Source organism: Anarrhichthys ocellatus, unplaced genomic scaffold (assembly GCF_004355925.1).
Source record: "Anarrhichthys ocellatus isolate YVR2014 unplaced genomic scaffold, GSC_Weel_1.0 scaffold5, whole genome shotgun sequence".
NCBI lineage: Eukaryota > Metazoa > Chordata > Actinopteri > Perciformes > Anarhichadidae > Anarrhichthys > Anarrhichthys ocellatus.
Window position 1 is genome coordinate 8,072,658 of NW_022280035.1, and position 24,434 is coordinate 8,097,091.

At 41.6% G+C, this 24,434-nt stretch overlaps 1 protein-coding gene across 2 annotated transcripts in view; it reads left to right on the forward strand.

Annotated features, from left to right (window-relative positions):
- Positions 1–2,925: 2,925 nt before the first annotated feature.
- Positions 2,926–24,434, forward strand: part of LOC116382070 (SPRY domain-containing protein 3-like) — a 41,227-nt gene continuing 19,718 nt past the window's right edge. Inside the window, exons 1-7 of one of the 2 annotated variants that reach the window (XM_031844752.1) lie at positions 2,926–2,993; positions 4,506–4,633; positions 5,905–5,980; positions 9,473–9,597; positions 10,703–10,838; positions 10,943–11,131; positions 23,814–23,963. In XM_031844752.1, the coding sequence (XP_031700612.1) occupies positions 2,961–2,993; positions 4,506–4,633; positions 5,905–5,980; positions 9,473–9,597; positions 10,703–10,838; positions 10,943–11,131; positions 23,814–23,963 (837 nt within the window). In that variant the 5' untranslated portion in view covers positions 2,926–2,960. Of the gene's footprint in view, positions 3,029–4,505; positions 4,634–5,904; positions 5,981–9,472; positions 9,598–10,702; positions 10,839–10,942; positions 11,132–23,813; positions 23,964–24,434 lie in introns of both variants that reach the window. The other variant, XM_031844753.1, reaches the window with a different exon arrangement.

Sequence of the window (24,434 nt, forward strand, 5' to 3'; positions counted from 1 at the left end):
AGAGAGAGAGAGAGAGAGAGAGAGAGAGAGAGAGAGAGAGAGAGAGAGAGAGAGAGAGAGAGAGAGAGAGAGAGAGAGAGAGAGAGAGAGAGAGAGAGAGAGAGAGAGAGAGAGAGAGAGAGAGAGAGAGAGAGAGAGAGAGAGCATAGTTATGACACCTTCAGGGGCTGGGACTCAGAAAGAGAGAGAGAGAGAGAGAGAGAGAGAGAGAGAGAGAGAGAGAGAGAGAGAGAGAAGGAGGTGGCAGGGAGGGAGAGAGCAAGTGGGGGGTGGATTATGTTCCTTTCAGAAATGATCAAAATCTCTCCACCCTTTTCTGTTATACACTAACACATTCATCCAGTCCTTCTTTCACTCATGCTTAACATTACAAATGCTTAAACAGTAGTAGTCATATTCGGCTTTTTGCACTTTCTTTCAGTGTCAGAGACCTTTCTAGAATAATGTTTGCCATGGTAACAAATACAAATGTATATGTGCGTTCATCAGCCTCGCCACTGCAATGCCATTCGCTACAGGAGATCCACAGCTGTGTAATTTCTCCTCGCTGGATTCTTTAGAGAATAAACCCTGGACAAAGATGCAATGATACAGCTGAGTATTTTTTGTCAAATAACAGAAACACATACATCAAAGTTTAGAGTATGTTGAATTAATGAGTTGTATGCCAACTATATCAAAGGGGAAAATAAATGAAGACAGTGATATCCTGAATGCACTTATATTACCAAATATCAGTGTAGCATTACTTTACGTAGCATACACTAACCGACACTGTGCCTCATCGCTGCTGAGTCAGATACAGTATGTAGTGCATTGCCTCTTTAAGGAGGCTAATCCAGTAAACTTCTATTTGAGCAGCCATAAGATATCAACGGTCCTCAGAGACTATATAACATTTTGAAGTGTGAAGGCAATGAAGGATTTCACTCACCAGTTGTTTGAATTGGAAGAATAATCATCTGGATAATTAGGAGGAGGCGAGCTCACTTTTGCAGGAATGCACATCGACCAGCCCGAGCAAAATTGCTAATAACGCAATCCATCGCTCCACTCAGCCAGTTAGGAGTGTTTACACTGATGCCAGCTTCAAAAGATCACGACTAAGTCCTTCGTCTGCTCAACACACAACACTTGATCTGTCATGTCAGCACTGTTCTGTAAAGTATTTTGAATATAAATACAGTTTATTTGTTGGATATATGAATGATGTTGTTATACTCAATTATACATGCAGTTAGAATACGTTAGAAGACCGTGAAGTATTCTCCAACACCCAGTTCTGTTCTGATAAAGTTTATAGAGGGTTTATTCTATTATAACCACTATAAAATGTAAGCTATCAGTAGTTATATTCGAGCAAATATTTTGGTTTGATTGGAAGCAAAGTCAAGGATCTGCACAGAAGACCATTGAAGAGTGTTGAGAAATTCCTCTCTTATCTGGATTCTCATTGTCCCCTCCATTGCCTCGGTGCAATGGGCGCTCTGTGGACAGATGCAACATGTACACGATACAAAAAACCCGAAACTAAATCAGTATTTCACAGAGCACAAATAGAATTTGGGTATCAATCTGACAATGCTGACTAGTAATGGTACCTTTAATACCAGCAGGGCATTTATGCACACACACGCACACATGCACGCACACACACACACACACACACACACACACACACACACACACTGCAGTTCGCCCGACACTGGGTAATTTGCTCCAGCAGTAGAAGTACAGACATGGCAAAGCACACACACAGACATACCAACTGGCCTGTACTTCCCACTGGAATGCAGGGCTACATGAGGCCAAAATCTGCCTTGCCATCAGCAGCCTGTTGTTCTGATTAATCTTGGCAAGGAGGACTGAAATCACCTGCCGTCCTGTGTTCCTATTACCTCGAGAGCTAGTTTGTTTCCACGTATCAGGAGAATGTTCCAAGACACACGCCAGACCAACGGGGGCTCTCTTTTCCACCCTGCACTTGGATTTTTAATTTTTCCTCTTCCAGCCACTCAGCTTCTTCCTCCTCTCTGCCTCTCCGGCTGAAGTCTATCCCAGCTGGCTCAGAGAGTCTCTTTTCTGCCACTTCAACATAGCAACCAGAATCCACACAAAACCCTGTGATGGGACACTGTTCTGCCCTGTTGGGAAGTATCTCCCTGAGCTTCTGTTAAGCTGTTGACATTTCAGTTTAGGATCATGAAACCAGTGGGCGAATGCAACTACAGTAAGAACATACTCAAGTACTTAACTTGTACTTTTGAGTATTTCCATTTCATGCTACTGTATATTTCTACCCCACTACAGATTTGAGGCAAATATTGCACTATTTAATCCACTATGTTTGACAGCTTTAGTTTCTTTCTAGATTCAGATTAATAATACAAAATATAAATCAACTAAATAATTATGATATATTATTGTAGGTTAAGCTACCCAGCAGAATATAAACTAATTAGAATCAGCCCAACCTTTACCAGCTACAACATTAAAGTGATGTACACATTAATGCATCGCTAATTATAATTCAGTGATCAATTATATGATGCTGAAGTGAGCCATTCTGCACAAAGAGTACTTTTACTTTTGGGACTTCAGCATATTTTTATGTTAATACTGGCTACTTTTACATTTTTTCTTCAGTTAAAGATCTGACCAATTCTTTCACCACTGCCTGAAACACATCGCAAACAGGAAGTGGGAAATGCTTTATGTTGTCCGTCAAGTGGGGTTTGAAAGGATTCATCCTATTAAGACCTACTTAATATTTACATTGTTTAAAAATGTGGGTACATTCGTCATATAGGACACACACACTCGCGCACAAAATCTGAGAGACAGGATTGGCTGAAAGCTTGTCACCATTTCTCAGGACGCGATACGATTGGCTGTATCAGTATCGAAAGTGTGACGTCACTTGGATGCGCCGAACTCTAGTTTCCAAAGTTTTTTTTTTTATGAGGAGCTATGGGCAGCTGATAGGCAAAAAAGTGAGTTTCTGTCGTATTAGCCGCCAAAATAACAGGTAAGCGATGGACTCATCGATCATGACACCTGTAATAAATCATTCTTCTGCGCTCCATTTTTAGAAACAGTCACTCTCTTTGCTAAGCACCGCACCTCAGCTTCAAAGCACACATCACGTCAGGCGCTACTGTTGCTAGCCCATGTGTAGCTTCGAGGCTAAAGTAACCTCTCGTCACCAACTGACGAGTGGATAAACGCCTTTTAAAAATATGCTTTGATTGACATAAAGCTACGAGCCCGTTTTCAGCTGAAATAAGGGCGGTTAACTGCCCAAACATTCATGCTAGCTTCATTTCAGTTAGCTTCATCGTTAGCACTGTTTCCTTAGATGTAAACACTGGCACGCCCACCTTCCTCTCGCTGCGGCACTTTGACGTTTTTTGATTTATTCCTTTAGATAATTAGAAAGATAACTGAATGGGGTTTTGAGAGAAAGTGGGACACGGTGTGGCAGTTGGACGTGTTTTACTTTGCCCTCACTGAATCATCAAACGTCACTGAACGACGTCCCAAATCAGAAGCAACCAAATACGATCGTTACAATCAATGCATAGAGGGGTCGTTACAATCAATGCATTGTGTGGGCGTGAGAGAGTGTGTGTGTTTTGGGGTTGGTCATCTGTTTCGTCTTGCAAATACATGTTTCATTGGCACATGAGTTGACATCATCCCCTCTTATCTTTTTATTAATTCTGTGTTTTGATGTTTTATTGGCAAACATCATGTCAAACATAAAACAAATACTTACACGGATAATGTCAGGAGAACAGAGTACGATCATAAATCAGTTAATAAAAATGTCAGACAAGGTACAAAGATTGAAGGTTTTAATAGCTTTTCTTAAAAGAAATACAGCAAAGAACAACATCGCATATAATTACCTCACTCTGGGGTTATAAACAAGCAGTGCTGATGAATTCATTATTAATGATTGTGAATGAAACATTACAATAATAGTGGTAAACCTCATAATGCACTGTATACATTAACATATGGAGAGAGTGAAAATGAGGCTGTACAAATACATAAATGCAGTATAAATGTATAGCTTGTTCGTAGTCTTGTTAGCCTGTTAATTGTGCAAACTTAGTTGTACCTTTTTAAATAATATATATGTTCAGAAGAAACCATTTGTTGTTTTGTCGGGTTAGTTGATCGATGGAAAAACATCGCCAAACATTCCCTAGTTTTCAGCTTCTCGATTGTGAGGATTTGCTCATTTTCTTTGTCTGTTGTTTGTGGTTATACAATGTATATAATTAGATTTTGGACTGTCACATGTCACACTAGGCCTCAGGAAACACTGATGGGCAATTTTCTGACATTTTATAGAACAATAATGAATCCCTTCATTGAGGAAATCCCTGTTAGTTGCAGTTTATCAGTGATTTGCAAACATTGCTGCTGAACTTGTGGTAATGTGTCCCCCCCCCCCCCCCCCCCCCCTATTGTTCCATTTTTTCTTCTTCATTCAGATGGATGACATCAATGTACTACACCACAGATGCCTCCTGAATCTGAGACGTCGAATCAGAGACATTGGGGATGGGCGCCCTGCACAGGAACGATACATGAGGCTGCAGAAGGATGGAGACACGCTCAGGTCCGCCTTACAGTGCATGGCTGTACGATGCTTCTGTGTTATACTGTGTTTGGCTTCCTCTGCCGACTCATTGGCGGCCTTTTTATTTTTGGAGTGGCAAAACTTGTTTGTGGTATTTTGGGTTTATTACACATTTTAGAATATTTTTTCTCTTGTGTAGATAGCAAGATATTAGACGGACATTTTTTCTTCTTTTATAATCATTCGTATGGACCGTGTGTTTCTGTTCATTTAAATGGCTCAGAATGAAGTGAAGTTTTAGCATGTTGCTATGCATCAACATGCTGACCACACCATACTATAGAAGTATAGTAGAGAAATGCACAGATGAACAGACGCCCTGAAGTAAAAATCTATATGTGATTGAATTAACAAGGTCTGTATCTGCTTTGCTACAACAGATCAGACCGGTATCCTAGCTAGGAGATATTTGGCCTCTGAGAGGATTTTACTAGTTTGTAGTACCCATCTCAAAACTTTGAATGTGTTTTATAAGAATAGGGTGTTAATATGACTGACTAACAACGGTGGTGGATGGAAGACAGATAGCTTGAGGGGCATAGTTTGTGTTCACATTTGATTTGTCTTCCGCATTAATAAACCTAAACAAGTCTACTGCCGACCACAGAAGCACTGTCAATGGAGGCTTGTTTTGAGGTCATTATAACATTACAGGCACAGTATTCTTCTCAAACATCAACACTATCCCAACTGAAACCAGAAAATAGTTTGAGGTGAGTTTAGTTTCTTGTTTGACTGTAAACCTCAGAGATCCATACTGTACCTATGCAATTATTTCTAAAAGTGTGAATGTGATTCCTTATTCTAAAGGTGGCATTTGATCTAGCTGCTCAATACTGTGTGAAACACTCAACACATTTCATTTCTCATACAAAGCTTCAGAAGCTTCAGTGGTTCTCAGGAAAATATTTATTTGTCCATCTCCAGTTTCACTCCCTAACAAAACATCCCTTATATAAAGCTGGTGGACATCATATGTTATAAAACAGTAATAACACAATAACCACGTGCGTGTCATTTGATACGTCTTCCTCTAATCATCATGCTAAAGAGCAGCTCTACATCATTTAATTGTAACTGGGAACATATTTTAGTCTCGTTTCTGTTGCACGTCTGGTGCATTTGGTTATACAGATGGTGCCTCGACAATCTTCCGATGAGAGGATGAGGTTGTTCTTCAACATGTGTTTCTGAGAATTTGGACCTATTAGAAGTCACCTATTGTCAACCTGTCGATTTCTTCTCTTTAGTTACCAAGGGAACTCTGAGGAGGTGGGTTGCTATGTGGCAGGCCATCCTTTATCAAAGGGAAACTGCTACTTTGAGGTAAGGCTCATTGATGGTGATGCTGTAAGTTAGCGTCCAATGTTGTTATTGTAGCTGATCTGCAAGACCTGACCATCTCAAATATGTTCTTTTCAACTGTTGCTTTTTGTTTGTCCACTTTTTCTTGGATATGTGGTAGTCATTTAGAAAATAACTGTTCACCATTCATTTTGAAACGCTGGGGTGGGGGATTATTCACAATGTGATAGGCTTACCACATACCATCGTCCCTTTGTGTGTGTGTGTGTGCCCAAGATCGCTTTACCATCCAGCCAGCAATTTTATCCCCTGGAATCCCATTGCTGACAATTTTTCTCAACTTCATATTAAGTTCTGAGTGCCCCCCTCTACAGTCCCAGTTCACCAGTGCAAAACCACTACCTCAAGAATTTCCGAGCTGCATTGGAATGAGGGAGAGGTTGTGTGGGTTAGGTGGTATCTTTGAGCACAGAGATTACTCTAACACACACTGTTTTTCTGCAGACTGGCAGCAGGAGAAACTATCCGTAATCTGTATCAGACCGTTGTAATGGTTCTTATACAGAAGAGTGTGAGGCAAAACTTTTTTTGGGGGGGGGTGATTTAGCACAGGAAAGTTGCAAGAGTTAGTCATAAATAAGGCGACGAGCCAGCGTGTTTGTCGATGGTGCGCGTCGGAACAGGCCTTGTGACGTGTGTTCATGAGACGACAGGTGAGGACGGACGTACTTCCTCGTCTGGGTTTTCTTTAGGTGTCAGAAGGAAACGTTAGGGCTGTGCATTATCCTGCGAAACCTGCGTCATTCTGCTGAGCTGCAAATAGAGCCAGACGGGACTTTGCAGCATCGGCGTAAATGATTTACTTCTTCCACTGTTCTTTTCAGATTTTTTGTTTTCCTTTTTTTTTTTTGAGACGAGAAGCACAACTTTAGACGTATGTTGAAACATTTCAGATCTGCTTCAGCGAGATTATAAACAGGTTGACAACGTGCTCTGACATTATTTATCGTGGCTGATGTGAGGTGTGCCAGATGTGACCATTTTCATTAAATGTGATGTCAAATTCTCATCTGACCTCCAGATCACTCCCTCTCCTCCTCCAGCAAGCAACTCTTAACGATAACAGCGTTCATGCTTAAATGAGAATCACATTTGGAGCCTGATATATATTTTGCTGTGTTCATTACCCAGAGTTTTTATTTTCTATATTATTCTCTACCGTGTGACGCACATGCTGTCAGTTTTCCCAGATATCTATAAAAACTTCTGGAGCGTTTATGCTGATAAAGGGCAGGTTCCTTTGGAGGTATGCGTCACTGCTATCCTCGTGTTTTTTCTTGTTCTGCACTCATAGAGAATCCATTTCACCTCTGCCACGACTGCTGCACCATCTCCGGGTCTATCATCTGTTCGAGCGGAACATCTGCAGCATTAATAGATTGATTTGAGAAAAAAAATCGTATCGACATAACTTAACGGCACATTCCTGCTCTTTCCTCGTCTCGCATGTTTTTGTAACTTTTATCCAAATCCTTCAGACACACAAGGTTTGTTAACAGTTTACATGTTGCAGTGAGGACCTGCGAAGGCCAATAATGGCTAACTAGCCAGCTGTCAGAGAACAATTTAACTACTTAATACTTCATCTACACTCTCTTGTCACAGTGTAGGAAAGAACATCGCTATCGCCAGGTAATCATTCTCATTGATTCAGCAGATTTTATAATGTGCTGATGATTTTACAAGAACAGAAAGGAGAGAACAGGCTTGTGCTGTACTGGGATTTTTAAATGCTACAAAGCCATTTTCAACCATTATGAATTTGGTAACACCAGCGATATTAACACCAGCACTGATGTGTTTCGTCAAAAGTACAGTCATATCATTTAGTTTAGAGCTTAAAAAAACCCGTTTGTGTGTGCAGTTAATCTTTAAGTGCCGGACTGAAAAGGAATGTGTCGTCAGAGAAACCCAAGAAGTCTAGTTTCACATGTGTCGTCATGCAGGAGCAGCGATTTGGGGGTCTGGGCTGAAGAGGGAGGTAGAGAAGGAGGGAGGCAGATACATGGGGAAAAGGGGAAAGAAATCCAAGGCATGATGAAGAGTAAGAAAAACTGGATTTTACTTCAGCGATAAACAAAACAGACTCACACCGGGCGGGGCTGTTCTCCTGTGTTTGCCTGCATCACCTCTCACCTAATTCTGCTCGGTAGTGTGTGTCGTTTTGCTGTGATTGGGCTTCACTGGCAGGCTGGTGTTATGTTAGAGGAGAGGAGGTTATTGTTGTTACTGTGGCCAGTATCACAGGAAACAGTATTATCACCATAATCATCAAACTCTCCCGGAGTTACTCCACACCATGGTTCTCTTGGATTTAATTAAACACAACAAACTGAACAGTGAACCGTGTACTGCCGCTTTGTCGGACACAAAAAAAATCACCAGATACAAAAGCACGTCGCTTGTTTTCAACTTAAGACAGCTGCATGTAAATGACTTTAAGTACAGCACAGTGTCGAGGGTCTTTCTCAGCTAAACCGTTTAGTTTGGTTCGGTTAAAATGAACCAAGACCACAGGATTTTATGATAGCAGATATATGATTTTAGCATTTATGTAGATCAACAAGTCGGCGCAGGTATTTTACCTGATCGATAGGTCAAAAGCTGTTAAAAGCTGCTCTGCTCGTATCCACCTCTGTGTACTCTACGTCGTCTGTTCATTAAGTCCATTAAAACGTGTGTGTCAGTGATCCCATAGCAATGTGTCTCGTGCTCTTGCACAAAGGGGCTTTTGTACAGTCCTGTCTCTACCTGTTAGTCATTATTCATCAGAACATGCGGCCAATCTTCCCTCTTATAATATTAATAATGCTTATTATTAGCTATTTCTTTGTGAGCTTTGCGACACTGATTTGAATGTAGTTTGACATAAACGTGTACTTGCCCCAAACAGTTTTATCTATCTTTTATCTAACAAAGGACGTTACTTGTCACGTTTTATCCGCCTTGCTGTCAAACGTGCGGCAAACTGCGTGATACGTTAGCGCTTTGTCCTCGCCAACGCCGGCCAACTAAACTCCTGTTTTCAGGATAATTGGAATGATTGATTGCTCTTCAGCTTATAAACTTTGTTTGTTCTCGTGAGTCCACGAAGAAAGTGAAATGGCTCAAGTTTATTTTATTTAGAGGGAACATTCAAATAGAGCATAAGTTCAACAAAGTTCTGTACAATGTTATAACACAAATACAATACATAAGAAGGCCCACTCCTTAGCTACTTCCATCATTCGGACAAAATACAATGTTTTTAATTCTTTTTTATCAGCACTTTACTCTGTATACCTGCAAAGACCCACAGCGACCACACAGACAAAGGCATTTTCTAGTTGAGGGGCTTCTTTTCCTGAGTCTAGTTTTTTATTAAAGGTGAAGTTTCCCACAATATATGAACTGTGTTTTCTCGCTCTCTCTCTCTCTCTCTCTCTCTCTCTCTCTCTCTCTCTCTCTCTCTAGGTGACATTAGCGGACACAGGGGTGAGGGGTACCATTGCTGTGGGCCTGGTGCCTAAATTCTACAGGCTGGACCACCAGCCTGGCTGGCTGCCATACTCTGTAGCTTACCATGCTGACAACGGCAAGTAAGTCAAACCACACTTTTATCTATTCGCTACGGTGCAGCGTTGGTTTCTTGCATGCTTTGAGAAAATGGATTGTGGTCAGTCGGGGCTCCGTCCACACATAACTGTCGTCTCTTTGCATTTTTCACCGGCATAAAGCTTGTTGGTCACAGAAATAGAATTTTTTGCCAAATGATATGCATAATTATTATGTGTAGGGCTTTGACTTTCAAGTACTTTCTATATAGATTCATTTTGAGTAATTATTTAGTTAATAAATATCAGTGTTTCCCTCAGGATTTTGCGAGACTGATGGTTGACTGTGGGGCATGCTCCCCCAGAAGATAATTTTTTACATTTTAAAGTTAAATGCATCAAATTAGTGCATTTTGAGAGCAGAATGAATGGACTAAATCTATGAAGAACAACATTATTTTGCTCTTGTTATATTTAGGCTTCTCAAATACTGTATTCAAGTACATTTTTGAAGTACTTAACTTGAGTATTTCCATTCTTTTTATTATTTAAAAATACTTCTACTCCGCTACACCTCAGAGGTCAATATTAAACCTTTAACTTCACTACATTTATTTGATAATATTAGTTACTAGGCGGGCTACTTTGCAGAATCAGATTCTCCATTTGATATAAAATATTAATCTGCTAATAAACCATTATGTTTCATTAAGTAGTATATAGTCTAATTATTAAGTATATAAAGTAATTTTCCGAATTAGCTCCACATTTATCAGCCGCAACATTAAAGTGATGAACACATTAATGCATCAATAACTATAATCCAATGATGGAGGCCACTCTTAAGTTCATTTTGATGCCAATACTTTGGTACTAAAGTAACATTTTGAATGCAGGACTATTACTTGTAACAGAGTATTTTTACATGGTGCTAATAAACTGTTTCATCTCAAACACATTTGTTGTGTGAATAAATGTGAATGGTGATGACATGGCAAAAAAAAAACTTGCAGGAGAGAACACAGAAGTGACCAAATGCGTTATTGCTGTGTGTTATGAAAAGGATAATGATCGCATGGTTCTTTTTTTTTTTTGCCTTAACTAGCTCGCTTTAATGTTATGAAGATTTCTATCTCTTCCCTCTTCCTAGGTTATACAATGGCAACCCTGTTGGACAGCAATTTGGGCCAAAGTGTGCTCGTGGTGACCGCATTGGCTGCGGAATACACTCAGAAAATATTGAAGCAGGTTTTACGATAGTCTTTTTCACCAAAAATGGCAATAAGGTAGGTGTTGTTTAATCCGAAATTCTATCATGCTTTGTTTCAAGCATGCAGCAGCAACTGTCTGTACGCATAATGTCGTCTCCTCGCTTCCCTCTCTCGTGCAGGTGGGCTCAGTGGAGGTTCCCGTTTCTGCAGAGGGGCTGTTCCCCGCTGTAGGGATGCACTCCATGGGGGAGGAGGTGAAGGTTGACCTGCAGGCAGAGTGGTTCCTGGAGGAAGATGAAAGTATGATGATGGTGGACAGCCATGAAGATGACTGGGGGCGGCTTTTTGACGTCAGGGTTAGCGGCACGGTAAGAAGTAAAAAAAAAAAAAAAAAAAAAAAAAGGCCCCTGTTGTTTTTCTCACGGTTAAAGGAGATGCATGTCTAGCCGAGTTAAGTGCAAATATAGCAAGTGTTTAGAGTATTGCCCACATCACTCAGCAGCCACATTACCGTACAAGTTTTAAATTGACAATGTGAGCTGGCTGGTGGCGAGATACAATCATCAAAGATTTTTTAGGGCTTAATTACATTACTAGAGCTTAAAGTGAACCCAATTCTGACCAGTAGCCAAACAAACTACAAACCACTCATTCATGTTTTATACATTTTTCAGGCTACCACTTTAAGATCAAGGCCCCGTATTGGATATAATCTTTGTAATATTCTCAGTTCACTTCATGATTTATCACAGAAATAATGGTTTAGCACACTACATCTGCGTTCCGTGTTGTGTGAACACAGACACCCTGTACATGAAACCTAACACATCTCACATATGTGGGTACGGAAAGTATTCAGACCCCTTTAAATTTTTCACTCTTTGTTTCATTGCAGCCATTTGCTAAAATCAAAAAAGTTCATTTTATTTCTCATTAATGTACACTCAGCACCCCATCTTTTTTCATTTTTGCAAATTTATTAAAAAAGAAAAACTGAAATATCACATGGCCATAAGTATTCAGACCCTTTGCTCAGTATTGAGTAGAAGCACCCTTTTGAGCTAGTACAGCCATGAGTCTTCTTGGGAATGATGCAACAAGTTTTTCACACCTGGATTTGGGGATCCTCTGCCATTCTTCCTTGCAGATCCTCTCCAGTTCCGTCAGGTTGGATGGTGAATGTTGGTGGACAGCCATTTTCAGGTCTCTCCAGAGATGCTCAATTGGGTTTAGGTCAGGGCTCTGGCTGGGCCAGTCAAGAATGGTCACAGAGTTGTTCCGAAGCCACTCCTTTGTTATTTTAGCTGTGTGCTTAGGGTCATTGTCTTGTTGGAAGGTGAACCTTCGGCCCAGTCTGAGGTCCAGAGCACTCTGGAAGAGGTTTTCTTCCAGGATCTCTCTGTACTTGGCCGCATTCATCTTTCCTTCAATTGCAACCAGTCGTCCTGTCCCTGCAGCTGAAAAACACCCCCATAGCATGATGCTGCCACCACCATGTTTCACTGTTGGGATTGTATTGGGCAGGTGATGAGCAGGGCCTGGTTTTCTCCACACATACCGCTTAGAATTAACGCCAAAAAGTTCAATCTTGGTCTCATCAGACCAGAGAATCTTATTTCTCATAGTCTGGGAGTCCTTCATGTGTTTTTTGGCAAACTCTATGCGGGCTTTCATATGTCTTGCACTGAGGAGAGGCTTCCGTCGGGCCACTCTGCCATAAAGCCCCGACTGGTGGAGGGCTGCAGTGATAGTTGACTTTGTGGAACTTTCTCCCATCTCCCTACTGCATCTCTGGAGCTCAGCCACAGTGATCTTTGGGTTCTTCTTTACGTCTCTCACCAAGGCGCTTCTTCCACGATTGCTCAGTTTGGCTGGACGGCCAGGTCTAGGAAGAGTTCTGGTCGTCCCAAACTTCTTCCATTTAAGGATTATGGAGGCCACTGTGCTCTTAGGAACCTTGAGTGCTGCAGAAATTCTTTTGTAACCTTGGCCAGATCTGTGCCTTGCCACAATTCTGTCTCTGAGCTCCTTGGGCAGTTCCTTCGACCTCATGATTCTCATTTGCTCTGACATGCACTGTGAGCTGTAAGGTCTTATATAGACAGGTGTGTGCCTTTCCTAATCAAGTCCAATCAGTTTAATTAAACACAGCTGGACTCCAATGAAGGAGTAGAACCATCTCAAGGAGGATCAGAAGAAATGGACAGCATGTGAGTTAAATATGAGTGTCACAGCAAAGGGTCTGAATACTTATGACCATGTGATATTTCAGTTTTTCTTTTTTAATAAATTTGCAAAAATTTCTACATTTCTGTTTTTTTCTGTCAAGATGGGGTGCTGAGTGTACATTAATGAGAAATAAAATGAACGTTTTTGATTTTAGCAAATGGCTGCAATGAAACAAAGAGTGAAAAATGTAAAGGGGTCTGAATACTTTCCGTACCCACTGTATATATCTATAGTACGTTGTCTTTTGAATGGGAAAGGTTATAGAGTGGCTCTCTTACGTGGTTGCTACCAGTTCCCCTTGTTTGTTTTGTGCTTTTAGAAGATCCTTCAACTGCCTGTTCTTCAGCAAATCCCTCTTTGTTGACAACTGTACTTAATGCCGTAAAGGCCGTTAGTTGCTATTGCTGCTCGCTCTCTCACAAAGCGAATGAAAGAATGTGAAAATGTTCGGGTATATAAGGTAATGTACAGTGGTGCCATCGACGGTTGAACTAAACGCTGAACTATAAACCTATGAACCAGTGGCAAATGTCACCTTCTTTATGAGAAAAATGATTTATGAAATTTAAAAAAAAAAAGTTTGCATCATTTGAAGGTCTAGTCTAGTTAATTCAAGTTGGTTTAAAGTAACATTTTAGTCTTTTTGTTTTATTTTTGCTTTAGTCTTATTCTAGTTCATGTTTTTGTCATAATTTTCTCACATAGTTTCATAAACCTGTTGTGAATTTTGCTGAAGGATATTTCTCCAGGCTGTAAAACCTCCAATGAGCCGTTAGCATCAACTTGAACTATGTGTTTATGCATCCAGGCTGAGAATGTCTTACTGAGTTTCACAACAAGTCGTTATTGGGTATCACACACTGATAATGTTTCGGCTTCACGTTTCACTCACAACAAACTTGTTTTAACTGCGTCGTTGACTTCAAGACATAATGTGCGTTGAATGTGGCTCCTCACATGAATAGACAGCAATGGAATATGCGAGTAAACACACACGTTGACGAGTGCTTTACTATTGGCTTATATATCAATTTTTTTGGCACCAAAAATGACAGTATTGTAGAGCTCCCCCTGCATTTCTCAAATTTGGCTTTCTGGAGAGCTTGTGTCTCATTCAGCGGAGCTCCTCATAACTCCCCCGTATTTCTGAACCCTGTTGACTGATATTTGGCCTTGTGGGTGTTTTGGGCCAGACGGTTAGAGTTCAGGTTCACGGTTGTTTTCTCGGACGCTGTTATGAGCCACTCGAATGGAATTCACTGTTGGCAACAACTGAGTCATCAGTGGTATCACAATACTGTATTCCCACCACTTTACAGTAGTGAAACTGTGGCACCTTTGTTTTGTGTGAAGGTGTGAGCTCTCACCCCCCCCCACCCCCAATTTCAAAACCACAAAACTACAGGCAGGTCTCTCATTGACACCGGAGCGATCGAGGACAGATTGTGTGTGGTTCCCGTATGCGGTTATGTGATAAACATGTCTGTCCGCGGTGGTACACAATCATCTGACACACACACACACACACACACACACACACACACAGAGTCTTTCCTGAACGCAGACAGAGATCATAAAAGCAGAGAGCTGTGGGTGAGATGGATGATTCAACCAGCTGTCTCGCTCTCCGTCTGTCTGTCTCTCCCTTCTTCTGTTTTTCTGGACCGAGGAGTGGCAATGGCACGAAATGTGTTGGTGGAGCCAAGTGCCTGGCTGTAAAACCACCAGGTTGTAAAAATTCAATAAGTGGAGTAACGGGACTCTGAGGAATCTTTTACTCTTTCTCGTGTTATTGGAGGTTTTCACAGCTGGGGTGCCGGGCTGCATGCTCCGCTCAGCAGTGATTTATTTTCTCTCCCTTTCTTTTGAGTTTTCTCTCATGCTACCATCCAATATGCGGTCATATATTGTAAGGGTTTAAGCGGGAGATAATAGTCGAACTGATAAGGCTGTCAAGTTATGACAAGTACAAAGATTTAGTGTAGACGATGAAGACGAGGAAGGGTGTGGGACAACAGTAACAGTAGCTGATCCTGGAACGAGGAAATGAAAGGAAGGGAGGAGGAGAAGTAAAGGGAAAGAAGTTTGTTTTGAAGGCTAGGAGCCTTTGAGTAGCAGGATTAATATGAGGTAAGATTATGCTTTAAGGGCAGAACATGTCAGACTCAAGGTGGTCTCACTTAATCTCTTTTGGTTTTGACTTCTAATTCATTTCATTTTGTGGTTTGAACCAAAAACTGTCTCAAGTTTTCCAAGTGTCTACTTTGGATCTTTGAACACAGCACTCTCCTTTCCTTGTTTCCCTTCCTCTATCCTTGTCTCCTCTCTTCTCTCCTTGTTTATCCTCTTCTATCCTTGTCTCTCCTCTCTTCACTTCTCTCGTTTTTTTCTCCTGTCCCCTCCTCTCCTTGTTTCTACCCCATTCTCTCCTCTCTTCTCCCCTCAGTTCTCTTCTTCTATCTTGTCTCCCCTTCTAACTTCTCCTCTCCTATCCTTGTTTTTCCTCTCCTCTCCTTGTTTCTCCTCTTCTATCCTCATCTGCCCTCTTCTCTCCTTGTTTCTCCTCTCCTTTCATCTCCTAGTTTCTCTCCTATCATTGTGTCCTCTCTCTTCTCCTCATTTCTCCTCTTCTATCCTCGCTTCCCCACTTTTCTCCTAATGTCTCCTCCTATCCTTGTTTCTCCTCTTCTATCCTCGTCTCCCCTCTTCTCTCCTAGTTTCTCTCCTTCTATCATTGTGTCCTCTCTTCTCCTCATTTCTCCTCTCCTTGTTTTGCCTCTTCTATCCTTGTTTCCTCTTCTCTGTACTCCTTTCCTCTCTCCTCTCCTTGTTTCCTCCTCTCCCCCTTCTCTCCTCTCTTACCGTTTGCTTCATCCCAACAACTCTTTTTGGATTTCAACATCCTTTTACTGTGTCACGCTCATAGCTGTGAGCTGTACTTTAAGGAGCATGGAAATATTTGTCCTCCTTTCTCAAATGTGCGGCTACTCCTCAGATATTTCCAGTGTTGGTGGTTTCCGATGATTTACGGATCCATCATTCAGCTGCCGTAGATGAATTGCACGTCTCTGGCTGCTCGGCAGTTTGTTTCGACTCACCTCACCTCACGAAACATTTGGTCCAAACGGGGAAGTCGTTTTCACACGTTGCTATTTGATAAGTGTGGATAATAACTGCTCCGGATTAAAGCTGTTCCCCTTTACTGATTGTTAACGATGACGGAAAAGATTACTGCAAGATAAATTACTTTTCTGACTGGTATGCTTTTGATGACGCAGTTCTGAGAAGTGCTTAGCCGCAGTATACACAGCGCACAATGGTGATGGTGACTGGTCTTTGCCTTTTGTGAACTGCTTACATTACAGTCGGGGGAGGGGGGCACTCCTGTTTAGATAGGTGGGTAACTGATCCTAGATTTCTTGCCGCTATGACCACACCTACCTTGCCAAATAATCCCCCCCCCCTTGCCCCCCGCCCCTTGTATTCAATCTACTCAAGTGTTTATCTGTTTTTATAACTCTCTCTCTTTCTATTTCTCTTTCACCAAATAGTGCATTTGCATCATTTAATCTTGGTTGTCCTTGAAAGCGCTCTGATAAAGTTCGTATAAAAGGAAAATGTTCCCCTTCAGGGAGGTTGGTGTTTTTTTACTCTGGTCTCCTTCATTTTATTTTGTTACGCTCTTAGTTCCTTTTCAACTTTTTAATCGCTCATCTGAAGGCCATTTGTTCAGGGTAATGAATACTCTGGCCTCATGGCTCTGAGTGGAAAACTGAAGTAAATGGAGTGAATTTTAATTTGATGGCTGTGCCTTTGTTGGCTCTGTGTTGCCTGTAAAGAGTTTCACTTGCAGCTCGATAAGTGATGAAAGCCGGCCCGTCATTATGCAAAATGTAACATGAACTTGTGATGCCTGCCAAAGCAGCAGGTATCCTCAATTTATTAACTCTCCTAAATTGCAACGTCACTTGAAATTTAGGTTTATCTCTCTGCAGTGTAATGACACTGCACTCATTGTTAATTCAGCCTCTATTAAGTAAATATATACCTTTATTTAATAATACATTGATGGTAATTAACATTAGAGGGTCAAATATTTACTTTAGTTTTTTCATCCAGCTCTGGGGATTTAAAAAAGATCTTTTTTCTTATATTACATAATCAGATTTGACAAATCTACTAATCTGACAGAGCCTCATAAAGATATGAAAAACACAAACACACTCCTACTTCGTTCCTCGTTTTTCTTTATGGACGTTACGAATGGTCTCATGCAAATTAACTTCTTCCTAACAATAATAATGATTGCCCTAATATGACAGAGCCTTTACAGTAACAAAATGAAAGTGAAATTTAATGCTGATCAGGTTGCATTTGGTCAGTCAGATTGAGGTTTTTAATTTTAGTGAATCAGAGAACAGATTTGTGTCGTCACTTCCAAGATGGCGGCAGGCGGAGCCCCCCACTTTAAGCTTCAAGGGTCTTTAGAAACCTGTGGCTGACGTCACTGAGACTGTGTCCATATATTATACAGTTTATACAGTATTCTTAAAACATGTTACAAAGTGCTTAACAGTAACCCAAACTAGAGAAAGTAGATCTTTAAATGGTACCTCACGGCTGAATGTGATCACAACGCCCAACAACAGGCATTTACCTTTCAACCAAGAGATTCTTTAGTTATTTTGGTTTGTAATTTACTCGTTTAATGGACGAGAGAAAATCATTTTGAATACATGACATTAACAAACAGCAGTTTGCTGACCCCTCAAACACTAACAGAAAGATGCGATTGATATGTTGGCTATAGTTTTGAAGGCTTTTGTTTAAAACCAATACATTAAATGTTCCTTTATAAGTGATCTCACTTACTGATTTGTATAAGATTACCTCATATGCACACATTGAGGGATTCCCCCTCCCGCTACTTTTGTTATTACTGTCAGCTGAACGTGTTTTAGGCAAACAACATGTTTGATAAAATTCCCCATGCCACCGTACTCCTGCTCTGCTGTTTTTTGGCTGGCTTTCCACTGCGTACGTGCGGCTCAGTGCGAACACGAGCATCCAATCCCCTGCCTCCTGTTGTCACAGCAGTTGCCCACCAACTTAATCCCCTCAGCTGCGGATGAGCGGGCCGACAAGTAAGTGGACAGCACCTGAGTCTGCAGTTATCAGTGCTCCCAAGTGTACCAGTGCTCCCTCACAGCCCATATCTCACGTTCACTCCCTCCTCCACCCCTCCCCCAAGATGTATGTATTTTAAACACATTTGTTTTTGGGCCGTAGAGGTGCACAAAACTTGTTGTTTATTTTTTTTAATTGGCTCCACATTGCTGTATCCTCACCAGAGCATCTCCTTTGAACCGCACCAATCATTGTCAAGTAATTGAACCTCTTCCAGTTGCCAGAGCCAGCTGTTGTACCAACGCCCCTCTAAGGTTGCCTGCGTCCTTCCTTCCTTCCTCTGGAAACAATAGTCAAGAATCCCAACATGACACTGCTCTAGGATGAAAGTTCACAACTTTCCCATTAAGTTGTTATGGTTGCAGCCTCCCAGGCCTAGCGGCGGCACCGTCGCGGTTGCCTCCAGTTCTCTGAACTGAGCAGCGTGAGAAAGGAGGAAACTACGAATAACTTAATCCGAAGCAAAGTCAATGGACGGACTGAGTGGAGGCTGGCTGGCTGATGGGTCAGAGTGGTCCTGCGTCGCACAAGATGACCGGAGTTAAGCAAAGAAATCTTAAAAGACATTGTTTGTCTGCTTAATTTTAACATAAATTCGAGATAAATCGTCAACTACTGTAAAACCTGGTGTGTTGGTTTTCCTCCTGTCTTTTTGAGTTGAGTTCGTTGAGTCACCAGCCACCAATACTTGTACAACAAGAGTTATATTTACTAACTTATCACATCGCCTTGTGTCTTTTCAAAAAGGAGACCAGCACTGTGCAATTGCTGTAATCATGTTACGTCATTCCTGCAGCTCTGCAATCGCGGTGAACAGAAGGTCTGCAAAGTAATGGCTTTGCTGGATGCGTGTTTCTGGAAAAGAGACGACTAACGAATCTTTCTTACACTTTTTAATGTTGTCTTCAATCACAGTTTTTGTGTTTCCATGTTGTGTGTCTCCATTACTGCTGTAGCCCCGATGTGTGGTTAAAGTTTTTAGGAGGCGCATTGGCGTATGCCCCAAATGTAATGATTGGACCGGCTACCTGCCTGTCTACTGGCGCATATTTAGCTTGTGCACTCATTGCTCGTCACCAGTCAGTCTTCCACAAGCTGCTACCTTGATAGCTCTGAATACTAAAAATAGCCGTGTTCGTTGTTAACGTTCACAATGGTAATTTTGGGGACGAGGCTGTGGAGGGAGGCCTGAAGGGATGAGCTTGCGCTGTTGCTGACTACTGCAACTTTCTTGCTAGATTTAGCCTCTCTTTTAGCTACTGCTGCTACTGGACATGGAAAATATAATAATATATAATTTGTACCTGGCTTGTTCTGCACCTGGAGTCGTGTTCATCAAACCTGAGAATATACTGCACTCATTTTATTGAGCACAGACTTTCTTTTCTCAGACTCTTTGAATGTTTTTGATTCTCTTGATTGAACAGCTCCCTGTGGAGATTTTGACCTCGACAGATTCTCTATGAATGGGTCACCATTTTGTTTATCTCATGCATAAAGAGGCACATGCATGTGTGCGCCTGCTGGTGAAGCAATAAACCGTCCTACCAATGGTGTCACACTATTGCACTGATCTACAGGTGGAGGCAAGGGGAAAAAGACGACTGCATATTCCTGAATATCTCACATATAGCTGAATACATCGCGGGCTACTGCCATAGTAAACCAGGCGGTAAACACTCACGGATTGTTAGTGCAGAATATTTACCTTGGTCTTCATGTTAGTAATTCTGGACCTCTGAGACGCTATTGGCATATTGCAACTTTGGCTCAGGTAAAAGATTTCTTTTACAAGGTGTTGTCTCTGGACATAGTATTGACTTGGATCCTAGACGATTGTTATAAAACACATTCCTCATCTCCCCGAATACTGCATTTAAAATACATACATTTTATACAAATTGTATAAAAGCCACTGTGAATTTATTGTTCTTTATCTAGATGGCTTGCCATCTTTTCATGGCGTCCCCTCTCTGGTGTTATTTAGCTCCCCCCCCCCCCAAGAGTAAAATGTTTTTTTCCTGAAAGTGGCAGCCTTATACCTGTAGCTCCTTTATGACTTTGTCCAAATAAATCAGCACCGGTGGCAGTATACGTGCTGGCGTTTGAGCCATAAGTTAAGTTGGGCAACACCTTCCCAACAGCGGTAATGGTGATAATACATGAAGTGTATTAAAAGGTGAGGAAAAGCTCCACATGGCCAGTGAGTGATGTGTCAACAATGTGGGGCCTTGGTTTTTACCGGTTTCGGAAATCTTAATAATAATTGATTGATTAAACCTGCAGAGTGACAATGCGTGTTTATTGTTTTAGGTCTTTGTTTCGTAGTTTTCATGTTATTACCAGCATGTCATGCCTGATCACTGTCGCAAAATAAAGGTAGTCCTTTGCTGTCTTGCAGGATTTTAAACACAGTGTTGCTGCAGTTGAGGATATTGCCGTAAGGCATTCTGTTTGCATAAAGGCAAATACCATCTTGTCTTCTCACAGTAAATACTTGTTCTCCTTACTGTACCTCACTTACTGTGTCAGTGCAATGGTAATTGCAGGTTGTCTTTGGATTTCTGCATATTGTTTTGGTGCTAAATGCCTCTTTGAAGCTCAGTAAAACGAGGTCAGTCCCACAGCACAGCAAATGGGAAATCACCGGAGACATTACACGCGTGATCGAAAAAGTTAATTAAAGCTTTGTTAATAGTGAATGATTTGTTTTGGATGAACTATTTTTAAAATGACAACCCACGTTTGTTCACATAGTAAAATGAAATGCATTTGAGGCGTTTTAATGGCGTTTTAAACACATGAGCAGTTATAGTGTTTCAAGATATCAGAACTTCTAATGAATACACAGCAGTGAGTTGCAGCGGTTTTGTTTAGGTGATATATTGCTAATTGAACGTGTTTCATGGTAATGCAAACAAAGTCATGACATGGTTTAGGTAGAGTCATTTTCTACAAACATCACCAGTTTGCTGCTGGCACATTACAAAGCAGCAATGGCAGAGTGGCTGTAACCAGCCGCGACATTATGGTGGAAAGTCTGGATGTTCATCTCACCAGCTTTATCCACAAAACAGTGACTGATGGACAATTCAGATTTAGCTACTCGGGGGCATCCAACCCAATTAAGAGATGACTTGGAGCAGAGAATCACAGCCTCTGGACAAGGCCAGCTCATATACTTTCTAAAGTTAAAGTGGCACGTTTGGCCCACATCATTCACATTTCAATGTCCATGTTTCAGTTTTTTAAGTACATAAATTTAAGGATGTCTTTAAAAAAAAGAAATAACATTGAAGAAGAAATGTGCAGGACGAGGAAATGAAAGAGAAGGGGACAAATAATTAGAATTACACAGATAAGCAAATCCAAGAAAAAACAAAATAGAAAAGCAATAAAGACAAAAGTTAGTAGCTGAGTTATATGGACTCGACAGCTGTTGCGTGATGTCTAATCAGATCACAGTTTGGTTGACATAATAAAGAGGAGGGCTCCTAATTTCAGTTTCACCTTTCTATAAGTTCCCCCATTAGATGTGACAGGAAATTGGCAAGTCCACTCTCTGGGTGTTACATCTGTTTCCCAGGCAGCAGCTCAACAAAACACGGCCTTGCACATCACCATTACCATTCTAGACACTCAGAATTATAGGAGTGAGAGAGAGAGAGAAAGAGGGAGATTGTCAGCTATCTCAACGAGGCATGCTTTGCTCAAGGCTATGTCTTGCTTGTTCCTGCCCTCTCGTCACTCCCCCTTCCATTACTTAGCAGCAAAAAAAGCAACAAAAGAAAAAGAAGGTGCGATTGAATGCTCATCGCACCGAAACTCTGTTCCTCGTCTCCCAAAAGAACTTGATGTCCATGCGAGGTAGTGCAGCAGACTCAAGGGTACACATGAAAGGGCAGTCTGTAATGAAGAAGGTGGAGGCTAACGCTGCTACACCGTCAAGCTGTCAGAGCTACCACGGAGCCCACACTGTCTTTAACTGCACTCCCTGAATAATTATCATCTCATTTTGGAAATAAGTAAAAGCACTTTTAACAGAGAAACAGACAAAAGGTATCTACAATATGCGTCTGATGGATAAATCCAGATGTCAAACTGATCCAGCTGCACAGAATCGTCGTGTTTCAGAAACTTATACATCCGTCTTACCTCTCCGGGTAACGAGTATCACTATTACGCAACGTTTGACCGTGACTAGCTTGAAATCCACAAAACTAGCTTCTGTTGAAGAATATCTGAAATGATTGCATGAGAGTCTACAGAGCACAGCTGTATAGTTGTTTGACCCTGTCGGAGCTGACCAAGGCTACTCTGTGATTGGCCAGTCTGCGTTCCAGGGGCATGACTTAGTGAAGGGTCGAAAACAGAATGTTCTTCTTTTAATTACACATTCTTTTTAACAGTTCAAAAATAAACAGATATCGAGTACAAACTGTACAGAATTACTTTGTGCACTTGGCTAAGTGGAGAGCAGGGCCGTCCATACAGAGGATCGGCGGTTCGATCCCCGGCACCGGCTCCGCCAGTCGCATGTAGATGTGTCCTTGAGCAAGGCACTTAACCCCACCTCCCGTAGCTGTGCCTACGGTGTATAGATAGAATCTGAATTGGAAGTCACTTTGGATAAAAGCGTCTGCTAAATGACTGTAATGTAATGTAACTTAAGTTTTAACAGCGTAAATGTGAAATTATTGCTGCAGAGGTCTACCGGCATTTTCATTGTGTTTATTCTGTGGTCAAGGCCCATTTGTGACAATTTTAATAACAGTATTTCTGCAATTCCCCGGAGCGATTACATTGAAGCCTGTTTGACGTCTGCCAAAAGATTAATACACACGTGATGTTGTCCACATCACTAGCCTTTCACACTGGGGGCGTATTCTTTATTACGCACATGCTCACGCAGTCACATTCGTGCACGAAAACACTGCTCAGCCTAAAGGCTTTGTGGTTGCCTAGCTGCCCACCTTCTCACCTGTACCCGCCCATCTTCACCTGTTTAGATGCTTAAGACCAAAATAGACCCGAAAGTAATTGCATTGTCGTCGCATACTGTACACGCAATCTCAAGTGGCTGTTGATACTTGCAGAAGAGCCACTGTGGGCGGTTCAGTGAGGGTTTGACTGGGTTTGGAAGTGTCAATCTGTCATGATGCCCACTCACTTAGGACACAGTTGCAAAAGCAGGTTGTGTGGTTAAGTCTCTTGCTTCTGGAACAACATTAGGTTTGAGAATCCTGCCCAAGCTTGATCTGCTATGTCGTCAATCTTTTGTCTCTATTTCAACTTTCCCCACTTACAAAGACTTACATCGCTATTGCCCTTTGGGCTTGGTCGCCTGAATAACCAAATACAGTTAATAAAGAAGGTCAGGAGCATTGAATAACCGCAGTAACTGGGATACTGAGAAACTTTAGGCTGAGCTATGATTGAGACAAACTATTTTTTATGACGTGTCATGCCACAACGTCTGCGGTAATAATATTTATAACTATTGTTGGAGAGTGATTCTGTTCTCTTATTGTGTTATTTAGACCCTTTTTTATATGGTTCATATGGTATTATTTCTTAACATATTAAACCCCGTCCTTCTTTCCCTCCCCCTGTGTTTGTACACCTCCTCTCCAGCTCTTGGAGTATGTTGGCAAAGGAAAGAGCATCATGGACGTGGGTTTGGCCCAGGCCCGCCAGCCACTCACCACCCGCTGCCACTACTACGAAGTGGAGATTGTTGATGCTGGGGAGAAGTGCTACATCGCCCTGGGCCTGGCGAGAAGGGTGAGCTTTCTAAGAAAATGAACTACACACACACACACACACCTACATTCAACAGAGAAGCAAGTTTTTTTTGCTTTTGGCCCTTTCCCCCATTTCACCACACTATTATACATGAGGCAGTGTAGCTCAATGAACTCGAGGGATGTGGACTGGAGGAATACGCCGCCCATTCGCTGACTCTTCCATTCTTCCCCTCTGGTCCCCATACTTCAACAAGTCGGTGATCTCACAACATGCTAATGATGGAAAACTTTGACAAAAACCTGAATTGGGAATATGGCGGGTAATTACCTAGTGCAAAATGTTCTTCAGGCGCTGGCATGGGAATGTTTTAAACTTGTACTAATGGAGGAGAAGCAGCGCCCTTGTCTTTTTACATTGAATTTTAAATATGGGATCCCCCCACATACATGTAAATCTCAGTGTATGGAGTAAAGTTGATGGGTGGCTTAACCAGTAAAACCATTTTTA